Source organism: Mastigoproctus giganteus, chromosome 6, assembly GCF_048544385.1.
Source record: "Mastigoproctus giganteus isolate SK-2022 chromosome 6, ASM4854438v1, whole genome shotgun sequence".
In the NCBI taxonomy this organism is placed as follows: domain Eukaryota; kingdom Metazoa; phylum Arthropoda; class Arachnida; order Uropygi; family Thelyphonidae; genus Mastigoproctus; species Mastigoproctus giganteus.
In genome coordinates this window covers 81,137,519-81,160,192 of record NC_143580.1, presented here as the reverse complement: position 1 = coordinate 81,160,192, position 22,674 = coordinate 81,137,519, and the positions used below count along the sequence as shown (strand labels likewise).

The 22,674-nt window shown below is 37.8% G+C and overlaps 1 protein-coding gene across 4 annotated transcripts in view; it reads right to left on the bottom strand.

Annotated features, from left to right (window-relative positions):
• LOC150084435 (dual specificity tyrosine-phosphorylation-regulated kinase 4-like) overlaps positions 1-22,674 on the bottom strand; it is a 268,389-nt gene that overhangs the window by 40,570 nt on the left and 205,145 nt on the right. For all 4 annotated transcript variants that reach the window (XM_090375223.1, XM_090375226.1, XM_090375224.1 and 1 more), the window contains exons 5-6: positions 9,789-9,929; positions 3,209-3,347 (exon numbers count right to left, since the gene is read on the bottom strand). In XM_090375223.1, coding sequence (XP_090231349.1) covers positions 3,209-3,347; positions 9,789-9,929 — 280 coding nt within the window. The remainder of the gene's footprint in view (positions 1-3,208; positions 3,348-9,788; positions 9,930-22,674) is intronic.

Genomic DNA, 22,674 nt, shown 5'->3' with positions numbered 1-22,674 from the left:
TTTCTCCGGAAAATCGAGATTTCGTCCGGCAACCAGCAAATCGACCACGGAACACACGCACGTAATTTACAGACATTATATACGGCGCAGTATGAACAAAGTTGCTGATGCGCTTAGAACCCAACACCAACTTTTTTTTCAATATTCTAAATAGGGTCTCACCGTCATCTTATATAGAGGGATAATGGCATCCTTTTCCTTACTTGTGAAGGTCCTGTATGTTATCAAATACCGTGTGCCTTCTTATCCACTTGTTTACACTTCATGACTGAGTCGTAATGCCTAAATCTTTTTCGTCTTCAGCCACTTTTAACTCAACTTCACTCCAGCTTAACTCCTGAATTTCTGTTCCATTGGTGCATTTAGAAGCATTAAAGTTCAGTTATCATTTTTCAGACTATTTGTGCAATCGATCTAAGCCATTTTGAAGCAAAAGCTGGATCTGGCTGCTAATCCTCTTTAAAACATCAGCAAGCTTTGACAAATTTACCCGCTCTCCCTCATCAATATCATTAAGGAAGATATAGAAGTGGTCCCGACTGATCGCCGAGGAACACTACTTGCTGTACTGGTCCATCATGAGAATGTACATTTATCACTATTTTGCCTTTTTAGCAGCCCTTGATCAAACGAAAAAAAGGAAAGATCCTATCGGTAATTCCAGTTTATATAACAGCCTCTTACGTATCAAAAGCTCTGCTGAAGTAAAGATGAGTAACGTCAACGTTTTTTTTTTGCATCCAACTGTTTTGTGCCTTCGCTGAAATTAACTAGATTAGTCAAATCAGAATTCCCCTTCACAAACCCATGATTCTAGTGTATCCATTAAGGATACCACTCTTATTTAGATGGGCCTGATTTTATATCCTTAACCACAGACTGAATGCTTTTTCTCATCACTGAAGTCAAACTTACTGGTCTATAGTCGCCCATCAATTCTTTTGCACCTCTTTTATGGACTGAGGAGATATTAGCTTTTCTGCAGTCCAGGGTAATCATCTGAGTGTAATAATGATTTCATCCAGTGATGCATTCACTTGCTGCCAGTTTTTAGTATAACAGGATATATACGAGGGGGTATCAAAAAGTTCGTACCCTGACCAAGATAAAACATCAGTAGGAAGATGCCGTTTTTAATATAAGTTGTCTACATATTCAATAACCAACATGTGAAATTTCATTCCCGTAGATTTCATCGTACACCAGAGGTGGAGACCGGAATCTGAGGAAGGAGGCTAAGGCTGACAAAGTGAAGTATCGAGCAATGATCAAGTTGCTGCATTTGCGGGGCAGTGTGTAGCACACGCTTCTTGATTAGACCGGGCTTCGAACCCGTGACCACCGCATATCCCCAGAGCAATATAGCCTTAGTTGCTAATGCTCCTAAAAACCAAATAACAAACAAACAAACAGCTGCATTTGCGGGGCAAGAAAACTCAGGAAATTGACGAAGAAATGAAAGCTGTGTATGGGCAGAATTTTCCATCCTATGACACTGTTAACAAGTGGAAACTGGAGTTCCGTTGCGGTCGTACAAGTGTCTTTGACGAACCAAGAGAAGGAAGGCCATCCATAGACAGTGAGACAGTTCCAAAGGTCGAACAGTTGGTGCAGAGTGACACACGTGTGACAATTCATATCATCGCAAATGCAGTGGGAATTAGTTATGGGTCTACCCACATCATTTTATATGACCATCTGCACATGTCTAAGGTCTCCGCACGATGGGATCCAAGATTGCTGACGCCTTTGCAGAAGCAACGTCGACTGCAATGTTCTCGCCAACTGTTGGATTTGTGCTACTGCAGCACCCACCCTATTCTCTGACCTAGCACCGTCAGACTTCTCGTTTTTAGAAATGAAGAAACCATTGCGTGGACGCCGCTTTGATTCGTCTCAGGACGTCATCAGTGAAGTGGAATCGTGGTTTCAGGCAAAAAGTGCGGACTTCTATGATCAAGATATTAAACAACTGATCCATAGATGGGAGAAATGTGTTACTGTACATGGAGAATATATAGAAAAGGATTAAAGTTCTTGTGAAGTTTCACCTTCTAGGGCTATTATTTCTAGGTACGAACTTTTCGATATCCCCTCCTACCGCCCACTCCTGGAGTCTTACTTTCGCTCAACTTCGATAGTTTTTCTCATCGACTCGTCTTCACAATTGATGTTTCACTTAATTTATAGTAGTTAGAGTCCTTATCACTATTCTCTCGGGGTTCAAAAAGTCTTTCAACTGTAAATATTGTTGCAAAGTGCCTATTCAACTCATGAGACACTTCCGCTGGGCTTACTGCGACTAATGGCCCTATTTAATTCACTCTTTTTTTGTGTTCACGCACGAAAACAAGACTGCAATAGACTCAATTTTTAGCTTCTTTGCTAGTGATTTCTCGTACTCGGCTTTCGCCCGTATTACCCCATCAGTGGTTTGGTGTATGTTACTCTCACTTGTCATTCACTTTGTGGACTTTCATTTGCGGAACTGCTTCGCTGGAACAATTACTTTTGTGGATTCTAGGATAAATTTATGGATAAATCTCTTGAATACTTCCTGTAATTCGTATCTAACAGCATGCAGTTATCTCTCCAAGTTAATAGAGCTCAAGAAATATCTCGGTCCACTCGTAAGTCCTCTCTCTTGAAGTTTGAACTGCACTCTATTGAAGTGAGAGAGAGAGGCGGTAACGTCTGTATGAGACCGACTTACATAAGGATTGTGTACAAGTCATATTCCCTTATACACATAAATTGCGTATTACTTAAATCAAACATATGATTTGCTCATGATTACAGATTTTTTTTCGAAGAATGAGCGCAAAATATCAGATTTTATGAAGCAGGTTAATTAAGCTTTAAATGGTCATATGAGTACAGTTATTTGGAATTGTGTTGAAGGCATATTCTGCTATGATTTTAAAATATAATCGGCAGCGTTTATTTGTTTTAAACTTAATCTGTTTTACCCATCTATAGATAATGCCAGTTCGGATCCGTGAGGTTATCGAAATTTAACTTTGCCAAACATGTGGAAAAGTCTGCAAAACAATGATTTATTCATGAACTTGTACCACAAATAATTCAAACAGTATTTTTCCGTGCTTTTTGTTTCCTATACGAATGAGAAATAAGTAATATTAAATGTAGATCTGTACAAAGAAAGAACAAAAATGAATTTGTACATAGAAGGAACAAAAGAACTTACCGGTTTGAGATCACAGTGAATAATATTCTCTCTGTAGAGAAGCCTTAGGCACTGGACCAAGGAGTAGGCAAATCTTCTGATTATGCTGATGCTGAAGCCTTGGTAATTGTTCTTCTTAATTAATTCATAAAGATTCACCCTATGAAATAAATCAAAACGTCGCATGTCGAGTTTTAAACATAGCCTCTCTAGTTTATAGTAGGGAGAATTTCTGTAGGCCGGTGAAGGTCATTCACTAGCTAACCCGCGTTAAATTCGCGCTACAACTTCACCCCCTTCTTATCAAGAAACTGTTGAAGTAAGAAACACACTGCTTGCGTAAGCAGTCGGTACCACGATTAACGTGGGTGAAAGGTATACGCAACGAGAGAGAGAGAGAAAACAGGGTAGCTAACGAATGACCATCAATCGCCTGTAGATATTTTTTGTTCACTAATAGCAATGGATTTAAACTGTTTTCAGATAGATGTAACTTGTTATTTTGATGTCCGCTTTATATCAAGAGCAAAAAGAATCGAAATAAGAACATTAAACTGTTCAGAATTATTAAAATACTGTAGTTGTCTAATTCGGCAGTAACGAACAGGAACAGTGAAAATAAGTCTCGTATAATGGAGAGAGATGGGCATGCGAAAATTTGGTTACCCTTTTTTTGGATGCATATTTGTGAATAAATTTGAAATGAAAGGACCATATACTTGATAGACGCTTAAAATCTGTAACGTAATGATATCCGGTAAAGCAGTAAAGACATTATTCTCCTTTTTAATGAGAAAAGCTGTACCTTCGCAATATAATGATTGTTGAGTACCATCATGATTCTCATCATTAGTATTAGAATGGGTAAATGATGAAATGAAGTGGACTTTTCTGCGATAAAAAAGCGAAAAAAAATGATTTTTACATCACCCATACTATCCTCATCACTAAAAACCATAGTCGACATGATCATTAGTAATGTGAGTAGAGTGTATTCCCAGAATGTTCTAAACTGCTTCGAAATGAGAACATTCTGAAAGGTTATCCTCGACAATTATTCATCTTTATATATTTTAACTTGAAATCACTTATACTGTGATTTTACGGGACAAGAAACTAAATCAGAAAGTGAAATAAATTTCGAAAACATCTGTTAAATTCTTAACTATTCAAGGTGTTTATGTAAAACTCTTTATAATTACGATTGTTCTACAGTGATATAATACAATATTTAGAAATAAACGCGGGATGCATTATAATATAAACAAAAATTACGTGACATTAATTCTGGAATTTGTCCATCGCTGGCAGAAATAAACAACTAAATCCGCGAAGTTACATACTGTATATATTAAAATTGGAAGTCACAAACTAAGCTAGAGTAATGTACGATATCCATATGACCTTCAATTACATTTTTGTGATTGCATAATGCTCTTGTTTTTTTTTTAAACTCCAAACACAAAGGGTTAAGAAACTGTAGTAACTTTAGTACTGCGTATTTTCTTTTAAGAAAATCCCAAACACAAACGGTATTGGAATCGGTAGTACTGTACTTAATCTGTGAATTTGTTGAAGCTTGAAAGGCTAGAAGATACTTGTTGACATTTCATTTTAATTTCTGTAGATGGAATTTTTCGCGAATTAAGTGTAAAGGAAGGTTGTTCCAAAAGACACAAGTAGAAGGGATAAATGAGAAGAGGAAAAGTTGGTTCTATAAGTTTGTAGCTGGACACTGAATGAATATTGACTAGTTGAGGCACGTGTTCGCAACGATTTTAGAAAGAGCGAGTGAATTACATATGTCAGTTTGGAAGAATAGTGTCCATGGAAGTATCTATAGAAAAAACATACAACAGAAACTGAACATCTATGAGACAGAATGGGGAGACTTCCTAAGGGCGGATCATTAATTAATCTGACTGCTTGCTTTTGGGGGCAGATTCAAGGAGCTTGAGAGAGTTTTTGAGACAACATCCCAGATGGGGAATATGGTAGAGCGGATTTGGAATTTGTACTGAATCAGTAGCTGCTTAGAGAAAAAGTAACGTCGAGAACGAAAAAGAAAACGTGTTTTTTTTTTGTTTTTTTTTTACGCAGAGGAAGCAATATTTGTGATGTGCTTACTCGGAGAAATATTAGATGTGCGGAGGTATCCGGTCTAGTCTAGAAATCTGTTATCGGAGATGAGGACAGGATCCGTAGACTTTTTTTTTCCCCCCGTGAAATAAGACAGGGCTAAGTTTTAGAAGGATTTATTTAAGTTAACTAAGTTTTCTTTGCCTCCTTGAAGAAATATCTGAAGATCGGTACTTAAGGAATTGGTGGAAGATATTCGAGAAGTTGAAGCTGTTTGTGCAGAGGTTTATCAAACAGTGCCGGATTAAAGTACGGGTTAGCAGGGCTCCTGTTAGAGGCGCCATTCTTTAATGAACGTCAAAAACAGAAGAACAATGAAGAAAAAAATGATATATCCTCAGTAAAGGGCACCGAGAAATCATTCTGCCTGGCGCATGGAAATACCTTGTTCCGGCAATGTTATCAAATTTGAAGGTGTTATGGATTCTGCTAACGTCAGCAAAACTATGGTAGGATTTTTATTTTTGGTTGTTGTTATAGTAGGGTTTTAGGAGCGTCAGCAACAGCCATATTGCTCTGTGTATATTGGCTGTAAATTGCATGTTTTATTAATTCGATTTTCTGTTTGGTGGACGAAAAACCCGAGTTTCCGCAGGAAAAAAACCATGCTACCATCTCCTGAGACCGACTAACTCAGCCACTTTGTGAAAAAGGCCCATAAAATGCGAAAAGTACCCATAAAAATTCCTCGCTTCAGTGATTGTATTCTAATCCGGGCCTCTTCCACTCGATGTGGGGAGGACGGTGCTTATATGCACTGTGCTTCCGCAAGGGCTGTGCAACAGGAAAAAGGTGGGGAAAAGAACTAAACTTTTGGAAACGTCACTATTAGTAAGACCAAATGAAGCAAAGAAGCGAACGTTTTTTTGCATCAGCCAGAACAAAATAATAAATAAATAATAGCATAAAATAAAACATAATATTCATACTGTTTCCTTCCCTTATGGTGGTTGACTTGGCGCATTATGGCCTTAGTTGCCATTCAGCCATAAAACAGCGACTAACCAACTAACTCTCAAGGTGACATCCAATTCTGCTTTGAATTTAGCCAGATTCATTGCCTCTGCCATAGCGGGAGGCAATTATTGTAGTGTTCGACAACCCGCTGTCCATAAATGAACTTCATGAGACCTAGCTTTCTGTAATTCTCTGAGATTTTATATTTATGTCCCGTGGTTATTGTTTCACAAATGATGAAGAACAGACGTTTATTATCTATTTTACTCAATCCCTTCAGCGTTTTATACACCTCAGTCAGATCTCCCCTTAGATGTCTAGTTGTAAAACTTTGCAAACCACACCTTGTAAGCCGTTCTTCATTTGTACATCGATTTGTACATTAGTGCACCTATCACTAATCTGGTCGCTCTTCTTTGAACCATCTTCAGGTTCAAAGAAATTGAATAGCCATTTATCGTTATCATAGTGGCATAGTGTTTTGTGGAAGGCGCCACCGGTGGTTTCCCACATCTGCGCCATGGTACTTTGTGAAGAAATACAGAATTTCTGTAAAAGCCAGAAAAAGTGTAATGTCTGGTTTGTGTCAGAGTAGCGTTATGTTCTGTTGTTATGTCACTGGCTTCTTGGCCGCAGGACCCCTAATGGGACTCCGCGTTGCCCGCCACCACCACTGGGAGGTGAGCCAGGCTGCCCATAATACTCTGGTTGGCCTCTACCAGGGTCGCCTAAGCTTTCTGACAGAGACCAAGTTTAAAAAACAACAGAAAAAAAAAAAAAAAAAGAGGGGGAAGGTAAAGAGGGAAGGAAGAAGAAGGACGTGGAAAGAAGGCGTCCTCCAGATGACGGAAGTAGGTAGGGAATGAAGATTGGAGCCCTTTTTTCTTTCCTTGGCCCGTCCACCCAGGGCCCCAAGGAAAGAAAAAAGATTGCAGGGTAACAGTTACCCTGCAAAGAGGTGCCATATGGCGTTTACACCCGAAGGCGTTTGTAGAACCTGACCCACTTTCCAGTATACAGGTGCAAAGTCATCCCAGACCCGAAGGTGTCAGCAGAGTTTGAAGTTAATCCTACCCCGGATGGGATTTGCAGCGTATGGTACCCCGGCAGAGGCACTAGTTTATCCTGCAAACCCCGTAGGGGTTTTCAGCGCGTTTAGGTGGATTCCCTTTGTACTACTGTCGAACTGTTACCTAAAAGATTGTTGTCTGAGTTGGAAGGTTGATTGAGCAAACTCGGTAAGGGATGATAGTAGAGCTCATCTTGCAAAAATAGATGTTTCTGATGATGTAGGTTTCCGTGTGTTTTTGTGATCAGTCTTATCCTGTAATCCTCATAATAAGGACAGTATTACATTACATGCTCCCAGCTTTCAGGTTGCTCCATGTGCAAAGTGGGTTTTCTTCGATGCCTAGATCTGTTAATTTTTTCCTGAAGGGTCCGTGTCGAGTAAGTAAGAATGTTACTTGGAGGCCCGGTGAAAACCAGGGAGGAGACTTTGGGCATGTTTGGGCAACAGAAGGTATGAAAAGTTTGGTAATAGCTCTTTCGCTTGTGTTATCCCATGCGTCTTGTCAAATTTCGACGAGTTTGTTTGCAATACGTTTTCTCGCTCTTTTGGGATTGTTGGCTAGATCAAGGTGGATGTCAAGGATTTCGGAGGGAATACCTCTGTTTAGTCTTTGAAATAGGCCTCTCTTGATCACCTCAAGATACAGGGGTAGATATCCTGCGAGGACTTGAAGGGCCGGCGTACTAACAGTGCGACAGGCTCTAGTAACTGTGAGGAGCATAACTCTCTGAATTGAATCCAACTTAGCTTTATTTTGCTGGATGTTGGCTCTGGTACACCGCACCGTAGCAGACAATTGACAAGAAGATAGTTTCATAAATTAGTGCAAGTTTAAGGCCCCAGTCTGCTCTACTAATTCTGGCAATTAGTGCCGTGTATTTCCTAATTTTCGTTGCGTCATGAACGAGATGCTTGTAAAATGTCAACTTCATATCGAGGATGATGCCTAAGTACTTTGTTTCAGGGAATCGTTATCACCAGTCATCGGTCTGAGTGAAAAAAAAAAATGTAAATTGCAGCCATTATCAACCCACTGCAGGATGGAAACCTCCTCAACAATTCATGCTGAGGGAAATGGACCATAATCTGCCACGCTGGTCCAGTGCGGGTTGGCAGATCGATCGTATTCAGCAGTCAGGGGCTTGAACCCCGGTCTACTCAAAGAGCGTTTGTTACTGGACTCCCGCACGTGACCACTCGGCTGCGGAGTCAAAATTGGCCGCCAATTTCAAAATTCAGTAGGCAGCCAATGAGATGAGAGCTTGTTTAGATCTTACGCTACACATGATCAAAAGCGTTAAAAATGTCAAGAACAACTGCTCGAGTTTAACTGAACTTTCCATCGAATTTGTCCAAACGTGAGTAACATAAGCCGGTGTCACCAGTGGATCACACTGATGGAATTCATATTGGCAGTCTTTGATCAAATGGAAGGTTTCAAGATAGTATTGAGTAGGCCGTTGATGGATATTCCCATTACTTTGTGGAAATATTAGAGGTAAATGCAACGGGACGACAATTGGATGGGGAGGATTTGTTATTCTTATTAGGAACTGCTTCGGTATGAGAAAATTTCCATGCAGAAGATAAAACACCAGTGGAATAAGAGAGTATACAGAGACGACACAAAATAGAAGCCAGCTGAGGAGTAGAGGTTTTGAGAAAGGTAGAGAAATGTCATCAGAAACTGGAGCTTTCTTAGCATCATGATTGTTCAGAATTCTTCTGTCATCTTTCTGACTGGATACCACGGAGGCATTGAGTGGAGTATGTTTGTAATGACACAACGTTATTTATCAAGATGATTGGTACAAGAGTTTCAAAAAAAGCAGGATGTTAAAAAGTCTGCTTCATCTTTTGATGAGGATGCAATATAACTATCAGGTTGTAAAAGGAAAGACGAACAGAAGTTGCGGCGAGTAGTTTTCGTTAGAGACCAGATGGCTCGACTACAGTTTTTACAAGAATCAATTTTTCTACTCAGCCTGTTTAAAACCAAGTTATTTATCATGACATGACGCTGAGGATGCTCTGAGAAAGACACTCAATTGTAGATCCAAGAATAGGAAATTTCTGACGAGCAGATACATGCTCTGATACAATCCTTGAAGTGAAAGAAAGACCGAATAATTAGGACGACTGAGATGAGTGGTGATTGAGGAAACAGATAATTGCGATTGTGTTAGGAAAAGTAAGTGGGCCTGCAGATTGTAGGTGGAAATGGACAACAGTGAGATTGGGACTGACACTACACATATTTGTGGAATGAATGACAAATGATTTCGGAGGTTTCGTTCTTTTCACTGATAAGCTTGTCTCGTTTCCATCGAAACGAAATCTTTGAATACTATCAATAAAAATTACTAATGCAACCCAACAAAGTTAGTAGATTATAATAATATCAAATGGCCCATATAGGATTGTATTACTCACCCCATAAGTTCAAAGGTAATGCAGAGATGATTCCTGAAGTAAAAATGGTGTAGCATGTGGATAACGTTATGGTAACAATCTCTGTCTTTCTTTCCTAGATGATCTAAGATTTTCACCTCTACTAGTGCTTGTTGATGAAATCTGTAAGAAAACGATTAACCCATTCACTATCGATATTTAATTAAGGAAAGATCATTTTATAACTTTGAGAATCATATGTTTTGTCTATCTTACAGTTCAAAATGTCATCTATTTAGTAGTAGTGGTGTCATTTTTGTAAACAGATGATTAATATTTCTTGGGGAAAGATTTGGTGGAAAGAGAGAGAAAGATTTAAAAGTTATAATCAGATTCTTTGATTTTTAGAAAAAAAATTAAAATAATCTCCTCTCCCACCTCCAAGCAGGACCTATTCATGTGCATTTTGCTCATAGAAAACACTTTAGAATTTATTAATCATCCTTGCTGGAAACTAACCAATGTCTGGCTGCTACTCAAGCAGTCTGATAAGTTCCTTCAGGCCCCAACTCCGATCGTCGTCCTGCCCGTATTGGGCAAAAGCTATGAACATCTTCTCTATCGCCACTTCAGGTACCACTACAATATAAAGTTATAGTAGTTTCCCAAAGTATCTGTCTGTATCGTACATTTTAAGTCAAGTTAAATTAATTTCCTCTTGCTAATTTGGTTATTGTGTTCACTCTTCAGCTATGCAGATTTTGGTATCTTCTGATTCAGATACGAAAAGGAATGTAATATTATTTTTAGGTCAATGTTATAAATGGATAAAAAGATTTGTTTAAGCTTTGATAGAAAAGCATGTTTTATTGTCAAACGTTGATCCACGTTCTCTGTATGTTTACGTGAAAGTTAGCGCAAGGTAACCACGCAATGTTGGCTTTACGCTTTTCATATTCGTGCGTGACTTAGATATACGAAAAAGGACAGTGGTTGCATTAGCGCCGGATTAAGATTTTGTAGGCCCCTTGTGCTACAGGTACTGTGAGGCCGCCAGTAATATTATCAAAAGGGGAAAAAAAGTTAAAGAAAAATTAAATTTATTTTTACAAGGCTAACAACAATTAAAATTCAAACATTTGCTTTGCGTAATTTCTTGGAAACAAATTTCTCCAAAACATCAGTAAATTGTAAGTTCTTGAGAACATCGTTTTCAATTGCCATGAGAGCAAGTCTGTTTAGTCGTTCTTGTGCCATTGTCGATCTGTGTACATTCTTTAGATGTCTCATTTTGGAGAAACTCCTCTCTCCAGTCGCATTAGTTATCATTAAACACAAGTAATGCCTGAATTTATCAAATTGCCCAACAAAGTTCCTGAAGTGAAAAATTTCCGGCACAAATCCAGACGTCACAAACCGTCATGCAATATATATGTATATAGTACAGTGTTTCTTTTGGCCGTAGTATGTTTACTACAAATATATATGCAGTATATTTATTGGACTCTATTTTTAAATAGATAATTTAGAGTACTTATACTTTGATTCAGCATTCACAAATGAAATAACTTTTCACTTAATCTCTGGAGGCCCTCCAGCTGGCGGAGGTTCCTGGCTGTAGCCCCTAAAGCCCATGCCTTAATCCGGCCCTTGGTTGCATAAGTTTGTTAAAAAGGTTATGAAGTAGAAATGTTTATTGATCGTTATGGATTTATCTTTAAAATGATACTTTATTGTTAATATATGTTGATTCTTTTACTTATTGAAGGATACGAACAATGTTCAAAGCAAGTTTTTCAACAAAGGCAAGCCATAATTGTTAGTTAGTTAAATCCCGTTATGTAAACATAATTTGATTCAGAAAATATGGAAAACGAGTTAGTCTTTACAAGATAACTAACCATTGCCCTAACGCTCAATGGTTAGTCTTAGTTAGGGTGTTTATTACCTCCCTTGCCGTAATAAACACTCTAGGACTAACCGTAGCGGGCTATGCATGTCATTACTGCTACTCGCAACGATCAATCGGAAGGGGTACCAGATTGTAAAGGCCAACCGGAAAACGTTCACCGTAACGACGTTAGGATGCTTGTCTTGAATTACAATGGTTGTGCGGATTCAGAAAATTTAATCGCATTCTTAAAAGAAAATGGCTCCTTCTTAAAGGTTTCTTTGTGTTATTCAAAAGAAGACGACGACGTTTTTGTACCTACCGATACGATTTCTGAGACGGGGCGCTCGGCGAGTAAGGCTGTCTTTCAGCGTCACGTAACTTTTTTGACGTGAATACGTCTTTAAATTCGGTTCGGGGTCTCTACGAAAACTCTAGCGACCAAAAAAATGGCAAGATTTGTCGCGCTTATATTTCGTAAACTATAAATGATGATCTAATGATTTAAATTTTGTTGGATAGAGGGCTTATGTCCGTATCTAAAATGGTGGGTAGTGGGGGGGTGCAGCGGTGAGTGGGGGGTGGCGCTTGCGCGTGAACACTGAAAATGGCGACGCCGCGCGGCGTTTGGGCAGTGTAACTTTGGATTGCGAAGAGATAGGACGTTGAAATTGGTGTCGACTTGTAGAGAATAACAGGATCTACAATATTATTTAGCAATAATAACTGATAAAATAAAATTTTGTAAAGTTATAAGCCGATAAGTGTGCTGAGTTCAAGAAAATTTTCATAATGTCGAAAAAATTGCAAAGGAAATATGAACAGAAATGTAAGAAACGTATATCATTGGAAAGAAAAATTCAAAAGTTCAACTTGAAGTACATTTCTACATCGCCCACTACTCTGGGCAACTTGTATAGCTTTAACCTTTGTAAGAAACATCGATGTAAACACTATGTCATATGTATCTTACTTCTCCTATCATCGGCTTTTGATAAATAAAATTATACTTTGATACTCTGAAAATGAAATAACTCACAAATGAAATAACTTATAAAAACCAAGACTTTATTCATTTACATCTTACCCTTCCTTTAATAACACAAAGACGGATTAACGCCTTAAACGATTGCGGTTGTGTCCCCGTACACAACCCACCCCAATTTTTCAGACTGTAATGTGATTTGTACGATTACTTCCTGTTTTCATTTGTATAGGCTTATAACTTTTCAATCATATATTCATTCAGATGATTGCATTATAGGAATAAAGAAAAGCAATAGAATAAATGTTAAAAAATTGTTCGAGAAAATAATTTTGTTTCCTTTATTTTTTGCGAACACTCTCCTTGCCGTATGGCTATATGGCAAGAAGAACATTCCCAAATTCATTGCTACACACAATTAGGCTTATACACAATTCCCAGTTTTTTTGTTTTTTTTTTCATTTTCATTTTGTAAGGGGATTGTAAGGGGTTGTTTTAATGCAGTAGCTGAAATCAAATAAAATGCGTAGCTTGACCGCATTTCATTGTCGATCATAGGCTCATTCTGCTCCCTCTGAAAACCGAGGCCAAATACTAGAGATTAGTCTTGGGCTTCTGTTCAATACAGAGAGAAATATCTGCTAAGTTACTAATATCTTTTTACATTGTGGAATCACGTGAAAAGGTGAATGGGCTGCACTTTTAAAAATCTGAGAGACACCGTGGATAACTGTTTTAAAGCTTGTGGCTTCTCGTAATTTAGCGGATGGTCTCTATCAGCCAGCGTATGCCGAACTGTGATAACGTATTTCGTCTTAAGCGAACAGCCAAGCAATGAACAGACACTTTCATTTGAACACAATAAACATTGTGTGTATTTAACTCCTATAACTGCTGTGCATTTTGCCCTACTCGGTACACTATTGAACTTTAGGATTGTGGATTCACCTTTTCACGCGATTCTATACAATTTAAAAAGTATTAGCAACTTAGGTAGATTCAACTTAGGTAGATTCAACTTAGTATTTGATTCAGAGTTTAAAAGAATCTCGAGCCTTAACACAAAGCATTCAACCTCATTCTTCATTGGGAGCAAAATTATTCTCAAGATCGAAAATCGAACCCAGTAAAGCGTACGAATTTTATTTGAATTTTGCAGTCTGATATCAAGAATGAAACATTATTGTAGGGCATAATTCACACTCAGTATTAAAAACTTAAAAGGTATTTCCTTTTTCAGTTTTGATTGTGACTATGTTTCATTCCCTTTGTGCGCCCAAGCAGTTTTTTATATAGAAAATCAATTGATTTTCTATATAAAATAGAGGCGCAATATGGACTAAGTAGCCCTTGCGCCAGAAAACACTTCAGTTGCCAATTCTTAGCCCATCTGCCCAAACAGGATCTAGAAAATTTGGGCAGATGGGCTTAACAGGTGGCAACTGAAGTTTAACCTTGACAAATGCAAAGTACTGCATATGGGTAGAAGTAACCCCAGAGAAACGTACCAACTGTGTGGTACTACACTTAAGGTGGTAGAAAATGAAAAAGACCTGGGAGTAATTGCGCAGTCAGATATGAAGTTTTCTGAGCAATGCAGAATGCAGACAGGCTGCCAGAGCAGGTCATGGGGTTTTGTCAATGATATAGGAATTTTGCTAGCAGGGCAAAGGAGGTGATTGTCCCTCTGTATAAGGCAATGGTCAGGCCACGCCTTGAGTACTGCGTACAAGTCTGGAGGTCTCGTTTTAGGAAGGATGTAGATTTGCTTGAGCGTGTACAGAGAAGGGCAACAAGATTTGTGAGGGGAATGAAGGGATCCTCTTACCAAGAGAGGCATAAGTTCTGCAAATTGCAGTGGCTGGAGACTAGGCACCTGTGCGGTGATCTGATTTAGGTGTATAAGGCCTTGAATGGGTTGAGCACGCTGAATTCTGATGGGATCCTTCCACTTGTTCAGATTACGAACCTAAGTGGGCATAAATTCAAATTAAGAAAGGACAGATGTAGATTAGATGTGCGGAAATTTGCCTTTAGCCAGCGGGTGGTTAATTGCTGGAACAAACTTCCATCTGTCGTTGTGGAAGTTGATAGGTTAAATAAATTTAAGGAGGAACTGGACAGGCATTTGGAGGGAATGGTGTGATTTTTTTTTTTTTTTTTTTTGGCTGATGCTGCATAAGCTCATACACTTGCTTTCTAGCATCCCATGCCACTACTACTACAACAAAAACAACAACATTCTCTTTGAAATTCAGCATTTCAGAGAATTTTCTTTTATCATTAAAATTCCAGTTCAGTAATGATAAAAGTTTTGTATAAAAGTAATATATATTAACGAAAGTTAGTTTTATGGCCAGAGCCCAGTATTGGAGGGGAGAAAAAAGAAAAAAAACTTTTCCGATTAAATTCTGGAATTAAACCTGGTTTTTATATTAAAGTTGAAGCCCTGCGGACACATTTCATTAGAAAAAGCAATTGAAAGTAATCTAATCTTAAATAATTTCCAACAGCGCGTTTCATGCTGGTTACATTGATGCTCCTTGTCCAGTTTCTAATTTTCTTAGAATACATATCATGGAAATAGTACAGACCCAGTGTCTCCTGGCATTTTAATTGCTAATTGACTTATTTTATTATTACAGTACATTTATTTTATTAACTTATTTTTGTTAAGCTAATAAAATCTAAATCATAAACTGAACTTCACACACTGATAACACTACCCAACATGATTTTTACCTCCAGCAAATCAAAGGTTGTTTCTGATCACGTTTTTTTTTATAGAATTTAAAATTAATCATAAAAATTTCATATCACGTCTTAGTTTTAAGATATAGATAGATAACTGAATTCTGTACAAAGATTTCATTACTGTTTGAAATGCAATTTTTAACTTAACTTTTGGTTGGTTTTGTTTATTGGGCTAAAAGTTAAGCAAGTATATCATTACTGTTCTTGCAATATAGTATATTTTGATTTTGATGCACTTTTCCAGACAAGTCAGTATTTTTATTAATTTTATTACACCATTCAACTGTTCTATATACACTGATGTTCAAAGAAAGTGCATCACCTAGGAATTTCATATTTCTAACCCTTTTTCCCAATGGTATGTTACATTAATGACTAATATCACATATAGAAATATAAACAAAAGATATTTATCAATAGTTAAGGCAAAGCTAAGTGATATTTGACAGGTGTTCTCAAAAATATTCCAAAATGAGCATTTGCAACCTTTATACAACAGGTTTGGTAAACACGACAATTATGGCTGAATGTTATCAGAAGCCCTCAGTTTGCTTCAGTTTATCATTTTAAATGGAAAACAAAATGAAAAGTTCACCTGGTGCAAACTAATATTTAGTTGAACCGCCTTTTGCCTTGATGACAGCAGCACACCGTCGAGGCATGGACAAGATCAATTTCTTGAAGTTCACGAAGGGACTTAGGTTTCTTTCTGGCAACTGCAGATTTCACACGATGCCAACGCTTCTCTATAGGATTCAGGTCCGGGCTGTTTCCTGGCCAGCTAACAATTGTAATGGACCATTTTTTTATTTTTTTTCAAATGTAAACACATTATTGTCAAACCTCTAATGCAGAAATGAAGTTAAAGTAATTACAGAAGTGCCTACTTACACTTTTCGCCCGATGACAAGGAGCAGAGTTGTTCTGAAAGATGCAGTTACTTGGCAAGTTGAAATTGTGTCTAATAGTTGGTAGCAATTCGCCTTATAATATAGCCAGGTATCCATTGGCATTTACGGAATCTTTTATAAACTGCGGGTGACCTACTCCGCAATACGAAATGCACCCCATATCATTTGGCTGGTAGGGAATTTCACGTTAGACACCATACAGTCTGGATGGTATTCTTCACCACGTCTACGGCGAATCGTTTGTCTCCCATCAGAGCCATGCACGTTGAATTTCTTCTCATCCGAGAAAATAACTGACTTCCACTGCTCGGGGGTCCATTTGACATGCTTCTTACACCAAATTAATCGGGCCTTTTTCATTTTTTGTGTGAGGAGGTCTTCTTATTACGACGGGCTACAAGTCCATTTTTGAAGAGGCATCTTCTGACTGTTACTGCACTTGCTACCACTCCTGTATATTCTTCCCGTTCTCTTTTCAGCTCAGATGAAGAAGCTTTACGGTTTTTAAGGCATAAGCGCTTCAAAACGCGGTCCTGTTTTCGCGTAGAGAGTCGTTTGAGTCTGGTTCCTTTTTTCCTATCAGCAGAACCAGTATTCTTGAGTTTGGAAAGAAATCGACTCACTATCGACTGATTACAAGTCACTCTATAAGAAATATGACGGGTAGAACATCCTTCCGCACGTAAAGCAACAATAGCACTCTTTCTTCGTGGCATCAACTGCACATAACTCGCCATCCTGACACAAGCAAGGAATGACTGCAACTCTTGCAGAGTGTGCTTATATAGCTGAAAGTAACAGCTGATGCAATTTTACGTCATCACCTACGCGTGTCAATCTTATCTGATGCAATCTGTAAGAAATATTGACATATACTTACGTTATTCGGACGACAATTACAATTTTAATGGTGATGCACTTTCTTTGAACACCAGTGTATAGCGTGTGGTAAACTACGCTACAAGAATTCACCTTCTGCCTTCGCTTCAAAATTACCAATTGCTTTTACTGTTTTTAGGTTAATGCATTGTTAAAATGTAGAAGATAAAGCATAGAACTTTCGTCGATCACGCAGACAACTTCTGCTGTGTTTGTGGACACTTAACCTCAAAAACTCCGAGGAAGAAAATATACAATGTCACAAAAGTTGCATGTTCATTGTACTTCGGCTGCAAAATCGGTGACCAAAAAAAAAAAAAAATTTGGGTTCCGCATATCTGTTGTATTACTTGTACAACGAACTTAAGGCTGTGGTTATATGGCAAGCTGAGAGCATTGCCTTTTGCCGTCCCTATGGTTTGGTGCAAGCCCAAGAATCATTTCGACGACTGCTATTTCTGCATGACAAAAATAAAAGGTATTTTCAAAAATAGCAAGCACTGCATCAAATATCCAAATATCCCATCAGCAATTAGGCTAGTGCCACACGGTAAAGAACTGCCAGTACCTGTGCTACCAAAATCGTGGGTTATTGGAAGTAGTGATGAAGGTACAGAAGAAATCGTTTTATCAGATGTCGCGGAACCACGTACTTCACATTATTTGGACTACGAGCCAGAAAAAGAAAAGGTCCCACACTACGTTGAACAAGAAGAATTAAGCGACTTGATCAGAGACTTGCCCAAAGTCTCTGACCAAAGAGAAGGCTGAATTACTCGGATCCAGACTACAATAGTGTAACTTACTCGCCAAAGGTACAAACATTACAATATACCGTAAGCCAAGTGAAGGGTTTTCAAGATAATTTGCAATGGAAAACAACATGCCCGTGTCTTCAAAGAAGTCGTTGGTCTTATGCACGAACTGAACATTGATCACAATACCTCTGAATGGCGTTTGTTCATTGATGCGTCAAAGCTAAGTTTGAAAGCAGTATTGTTTCATAACGGCAATACTTTACCACCAATTCCTCTTGTTCATGCTGTTGGCCTGAAAGAAACTTACAATAGTATGTCTCAGGTTCTTGCTGCTATACGTTACAATGACTATGGTTGGAATATTTGTGATGGTCTCAAAGTGATTGGACTGCTTGGGTTGCAAGATGGTTTCACTAAATACTGTTGTCTCCTGTGTTTGTGGGATAGTCGTGCAACAGCCAAACACCACGTCGTACAACACTGGGATAAGAGAGATGAATATATTCCTGGCAAAAGCAATGTAAAGTATGTTCCATTGGTTGATCCACAGAAAGTTTTTCTCCCCCTTTACACGTCAAGCTTGGACTGATTAAGAATTTCACTAAGGCACTGGATAAAGAAAGCAGAGGATTCGTATATTTACTGAAAATGTTTCCAAATTTATCTCATGCAAAGCTGAAGGAAGGAATTTTCATAGATCCTCAAATAAGAAAGCTCGTAAAAGATGAAGAATTTTAAATAAACCTGAATGATGTTGAACTGGCTGCATAGAGATCTTTCAAGGCTGTGGTATACGGATTCCTCGGAAAGAGAAAAGAAGAATACTGTGAGCAACTGGTGACAAACTTGCTGAAATGTTACAAGAACATGGGAGTAGGAGTGGGGGCACTTTGAACGAAACTGACCAGGGGGGGGCGGTCTGTCAAACCTCCCTTCCCCCACCCCGCCAACCCTCCCCTCTCCGAGCTCGCGGTCTGCTTCCCCCCTCCCTCCCCTACCCCCGAAACACTTTGAACCAATTTTGTCAGCGGGTGGTCCGTCGACCTACCCCTCACCACTAGGTGGCGCTGCCATCGAAACACTTTGAACAATTTCCAGCGGATGGTCTGGCGACCTTCCCCCTCCCCTACCCCCGAAACATTTTGAACCGATTTTGTCAGCGGGTGGTCTTCCACCCTCCCGCTCCCTACATACGCCGCCAGGTGGGGCTGCCATAGAAACCCATTTAACCTAGCTGACCATGGGCAGTTTTCCACCCTCCCCCTTCTCACCCCCGCCGCTAGGCGGCGGCACCGTCGCACACTGTTAAAACATGCATAGTGTCTTATGACGTCATAGTCCTTTGAGGTAATTCTTGGAATTCAAAGAGAGGGTTTTGTTCCCCCATGAATTTGAAAGTGTTTTTTTTTATTTTGCTGCTGGATGGTATATTTTTAAAAGAATTTTAAATGAGAAGACTATTTTAAACGTTATTTTTAGGCAATAAATTAGTGCTATTCATGAACAAATCAATGGTATTATTTTAAGCATTCATGACCAATATTTTAAACATGTTAATTTTAGGCAATAAATTAAAGTATTCATGAACAAATCAGTGGTATTATTTCAACATAATTAAAGTAGTTTAACCTATGGTATTTTTTAAAGTATTCATGAGCAAATCAATGGTATTTTTTAAGTATTCATGAGCAAATCAGTGGTTTTTTTTAAGTATTCATGAGCAAATAAAAGGTATTATTTGAATATAATTAAAGTATTCATGAACAATATTTTTAACCAATGGTATTTTTAAGTACTCATAACCAACATGTTATTTTTAGGCAATAAATTAAAGTATTCATGAACAAATCAATGGTATTATTTGAACATAATTAAAGTATTCATGAAGAAATCAATAGTATTTTGCCAGTTGAAAGTGCTTTTAAATATAACTTTTAATGAAGACACAGAATTATAATGAACGAAGTCTTTTATTGAACACTGTTAACAAAATTATTTACAAAGGAATCATTATTCTGATAAAATCTTGACACAGCTCTCTCTTCAATATGCACAATGGAAACTAATAATAAAAATGAGCACGTGCTTGGTCTAACAACATGGATCTCAGTTCAGATAACATTGAATTTACAGCATTGAATATTTGATAAGAATCGAATTGTGAGAAGAGTCCTTTACCTTTCTTTTTCCCATCGAATTCACGAACAACATCATAAGGATATACAGTCTTTAAATATAATTCATAAATATCGATGAAATTTTCATCCTCGGCGCCGTTCAAGAAAGTATTGGTTTGGAAGAGTTTCCTTTTTAGGAACACATCACGAGCTTGATATAAACGTGAAACTATGATATCACCCATAAGTTTGAAGATAGCCGCTTCCTCCTGTAAAAGCTGTAGTCGTTTTTGAATGGATATGGTTTTAATTGATAAAGTTTCCACCTCTAAATCATCGAGTTTAACATCGTGAATATCGTTGTTATCTATATAACGAATAGTCAAAAAACCGTTCCCACACACTGTTGCCAGATTTTCACTTATTCTGCATTCGGTGTCTTCTTTTTGGTTCAAATATTTTGTAAATTCCGGAAGTTTCTTTAGAAACAGCATCCATTCTTCACACTTAATAACAATTACTTGAGAATCGGACTCCAACTGGACACAGGGTTTAAAATTTACAAATCCAACCCGGACAAGCCATTTTGAAGACACAGAGCGATAGAAACTGTAATAGCAAAACTTAGACGCCATGGCTGGAGAGAGAGAGAGAGAGAGAGAGAGAGAGAGAGAGAGAGAGAGAGAGAGAGAGAGAGAGAGATGAAACGAGCACAGATCAAAAACCCTTTTTAAACCAAATATCACACTAGTTTTCAGCCAATCAAAAAACAGATGCGTACAAACATGTTCAATCGTGATTAAAATCCTTTGCATGGCCTAACAAGTCTTATGATGTCATAATCCTTTTGGGGTAATTCTTCGAATTCAAAGAGAAAGGTTTTGTTCACCATGCACGGTATAACAAGTCTTATGACGTCATAGTCCTTTGGGGGACAACACAACTCCTAATTAAATAGTTTATTTTTTACATTATTTTAATTTGTTTTGTAGCCAATAAAAAAATAATTGCACGTTTATATGAGCGCAAAAATAAGTATTGTGATCAAATAAACAAGGGGTCGTTTCAAGCTGAATTTCCTTTCTTTGTGGACAGCCGATTTTTTCTAAATTAATTACAGATGCATTGGTATATTTTGACAAAATGTGTTTCTTTTCTTCTCCTTTCACATAAATTATACTACACTTTGAAGTGACCATATCCAACCACATCCTTAAATCTTTTTGTTGAATGAAACCCGAATTCCATGGTAATTGATGACAGTTTTTAAAAATCCAAATATTTTGTCTCTTAATTGCGTTTGGTAATTCATTCCAACCACATGGCGGGTACATTACATTACTAGGTAAAGATTCAATATAGGGTACGGCCAACCAAAATTTTATTTTCATCAGCCGACATTTCAAATTAATCAGCCGTCACTTTCATCAGCCGACATTTCGAATTAAATTTAATTTTTTTTTTTCTGGGGGCTCTGCCCCCAGACCCCCGTCAATGTGGGGGCTCCAGCCCCCACACCCCCGGGATTATTCAGCCGTTTAAGTATTATTTTTTTTTTTAATTTTTTCTTTTTAATAACGATGATTAAACCACGTGATTAATTACGATGATTAAACCGCAACCACGTGACATCAATATCGCGTGCCACGCACTGTGACACGGGTGACACGCACTTCGTGGCACCGGTGTCAGTTGTGATCTTGAGGACGTAATTGACTCCGCCCACTGGGTGGAGCCGTCTGCCTTCATTCTCTTCATTCTCATTGGCTGTACCCGCAACTGAATCTCAACCAGAATAAGATTACCATATTGACAGGCTGTTTAACTTTTTGGAAAGAAAAATAAAATATATATCACAAATGTTCATTGTCCCTGTCCAGCCTTTACACATCGCAATTTTTATGAATTTGGTGTGCATTATACACAATATTCTGCAAAAGGTTACATTAACGATTCGACAGCTAAAGCTTATCGATAAACAATAAAATCGTTGTGCTATCAAAACCGTATCGTTACCATGAAAAAATAATTTCTACTCTATTATTAGTTGAAAAAAAAAAAACTAAAAACAAATGCATGCTGTTCAATTACGATAAATCTAAAATTCAATCTAAAACAATGAATCATAAAGATCTTGTATTTATAAAAATATCAGCAAAAATTTCAAAATCAGCAAATTTAATTTCTTATTAGAAGGTTCTCGAAGGTATCAAAAATGCACTAGTCACACCTTTACACGTCCCATTTTTCGTATGAATTTGGTGGACATTATACACAATATCCTATAGATTAATAATTTGACCGTTAAAGAATGCGGAATTTGTAATAAAAATTTATCGATAAACAATAACATCGTTGTGATTTCAAAACCACCTTGTTACCATGGATAAATAGCAATAGAAAACACATTCACCTTATTTCTATTGTTAACAACAACAAAAAAAAAAAAATGAATTTTTATTAAACAGGTAAACTAAAGATAAAAATTCAAATATTATAAATAATACTTACAGCATTGGATTCCATATCACCAATTACAACTGACAGCAACCAAATAACAGCAAAAATCATGAAACGCAACAAGAAAAAGTGATCGTCTCTCCAAGAACCATCGGATTTATATTGAGCTTGTA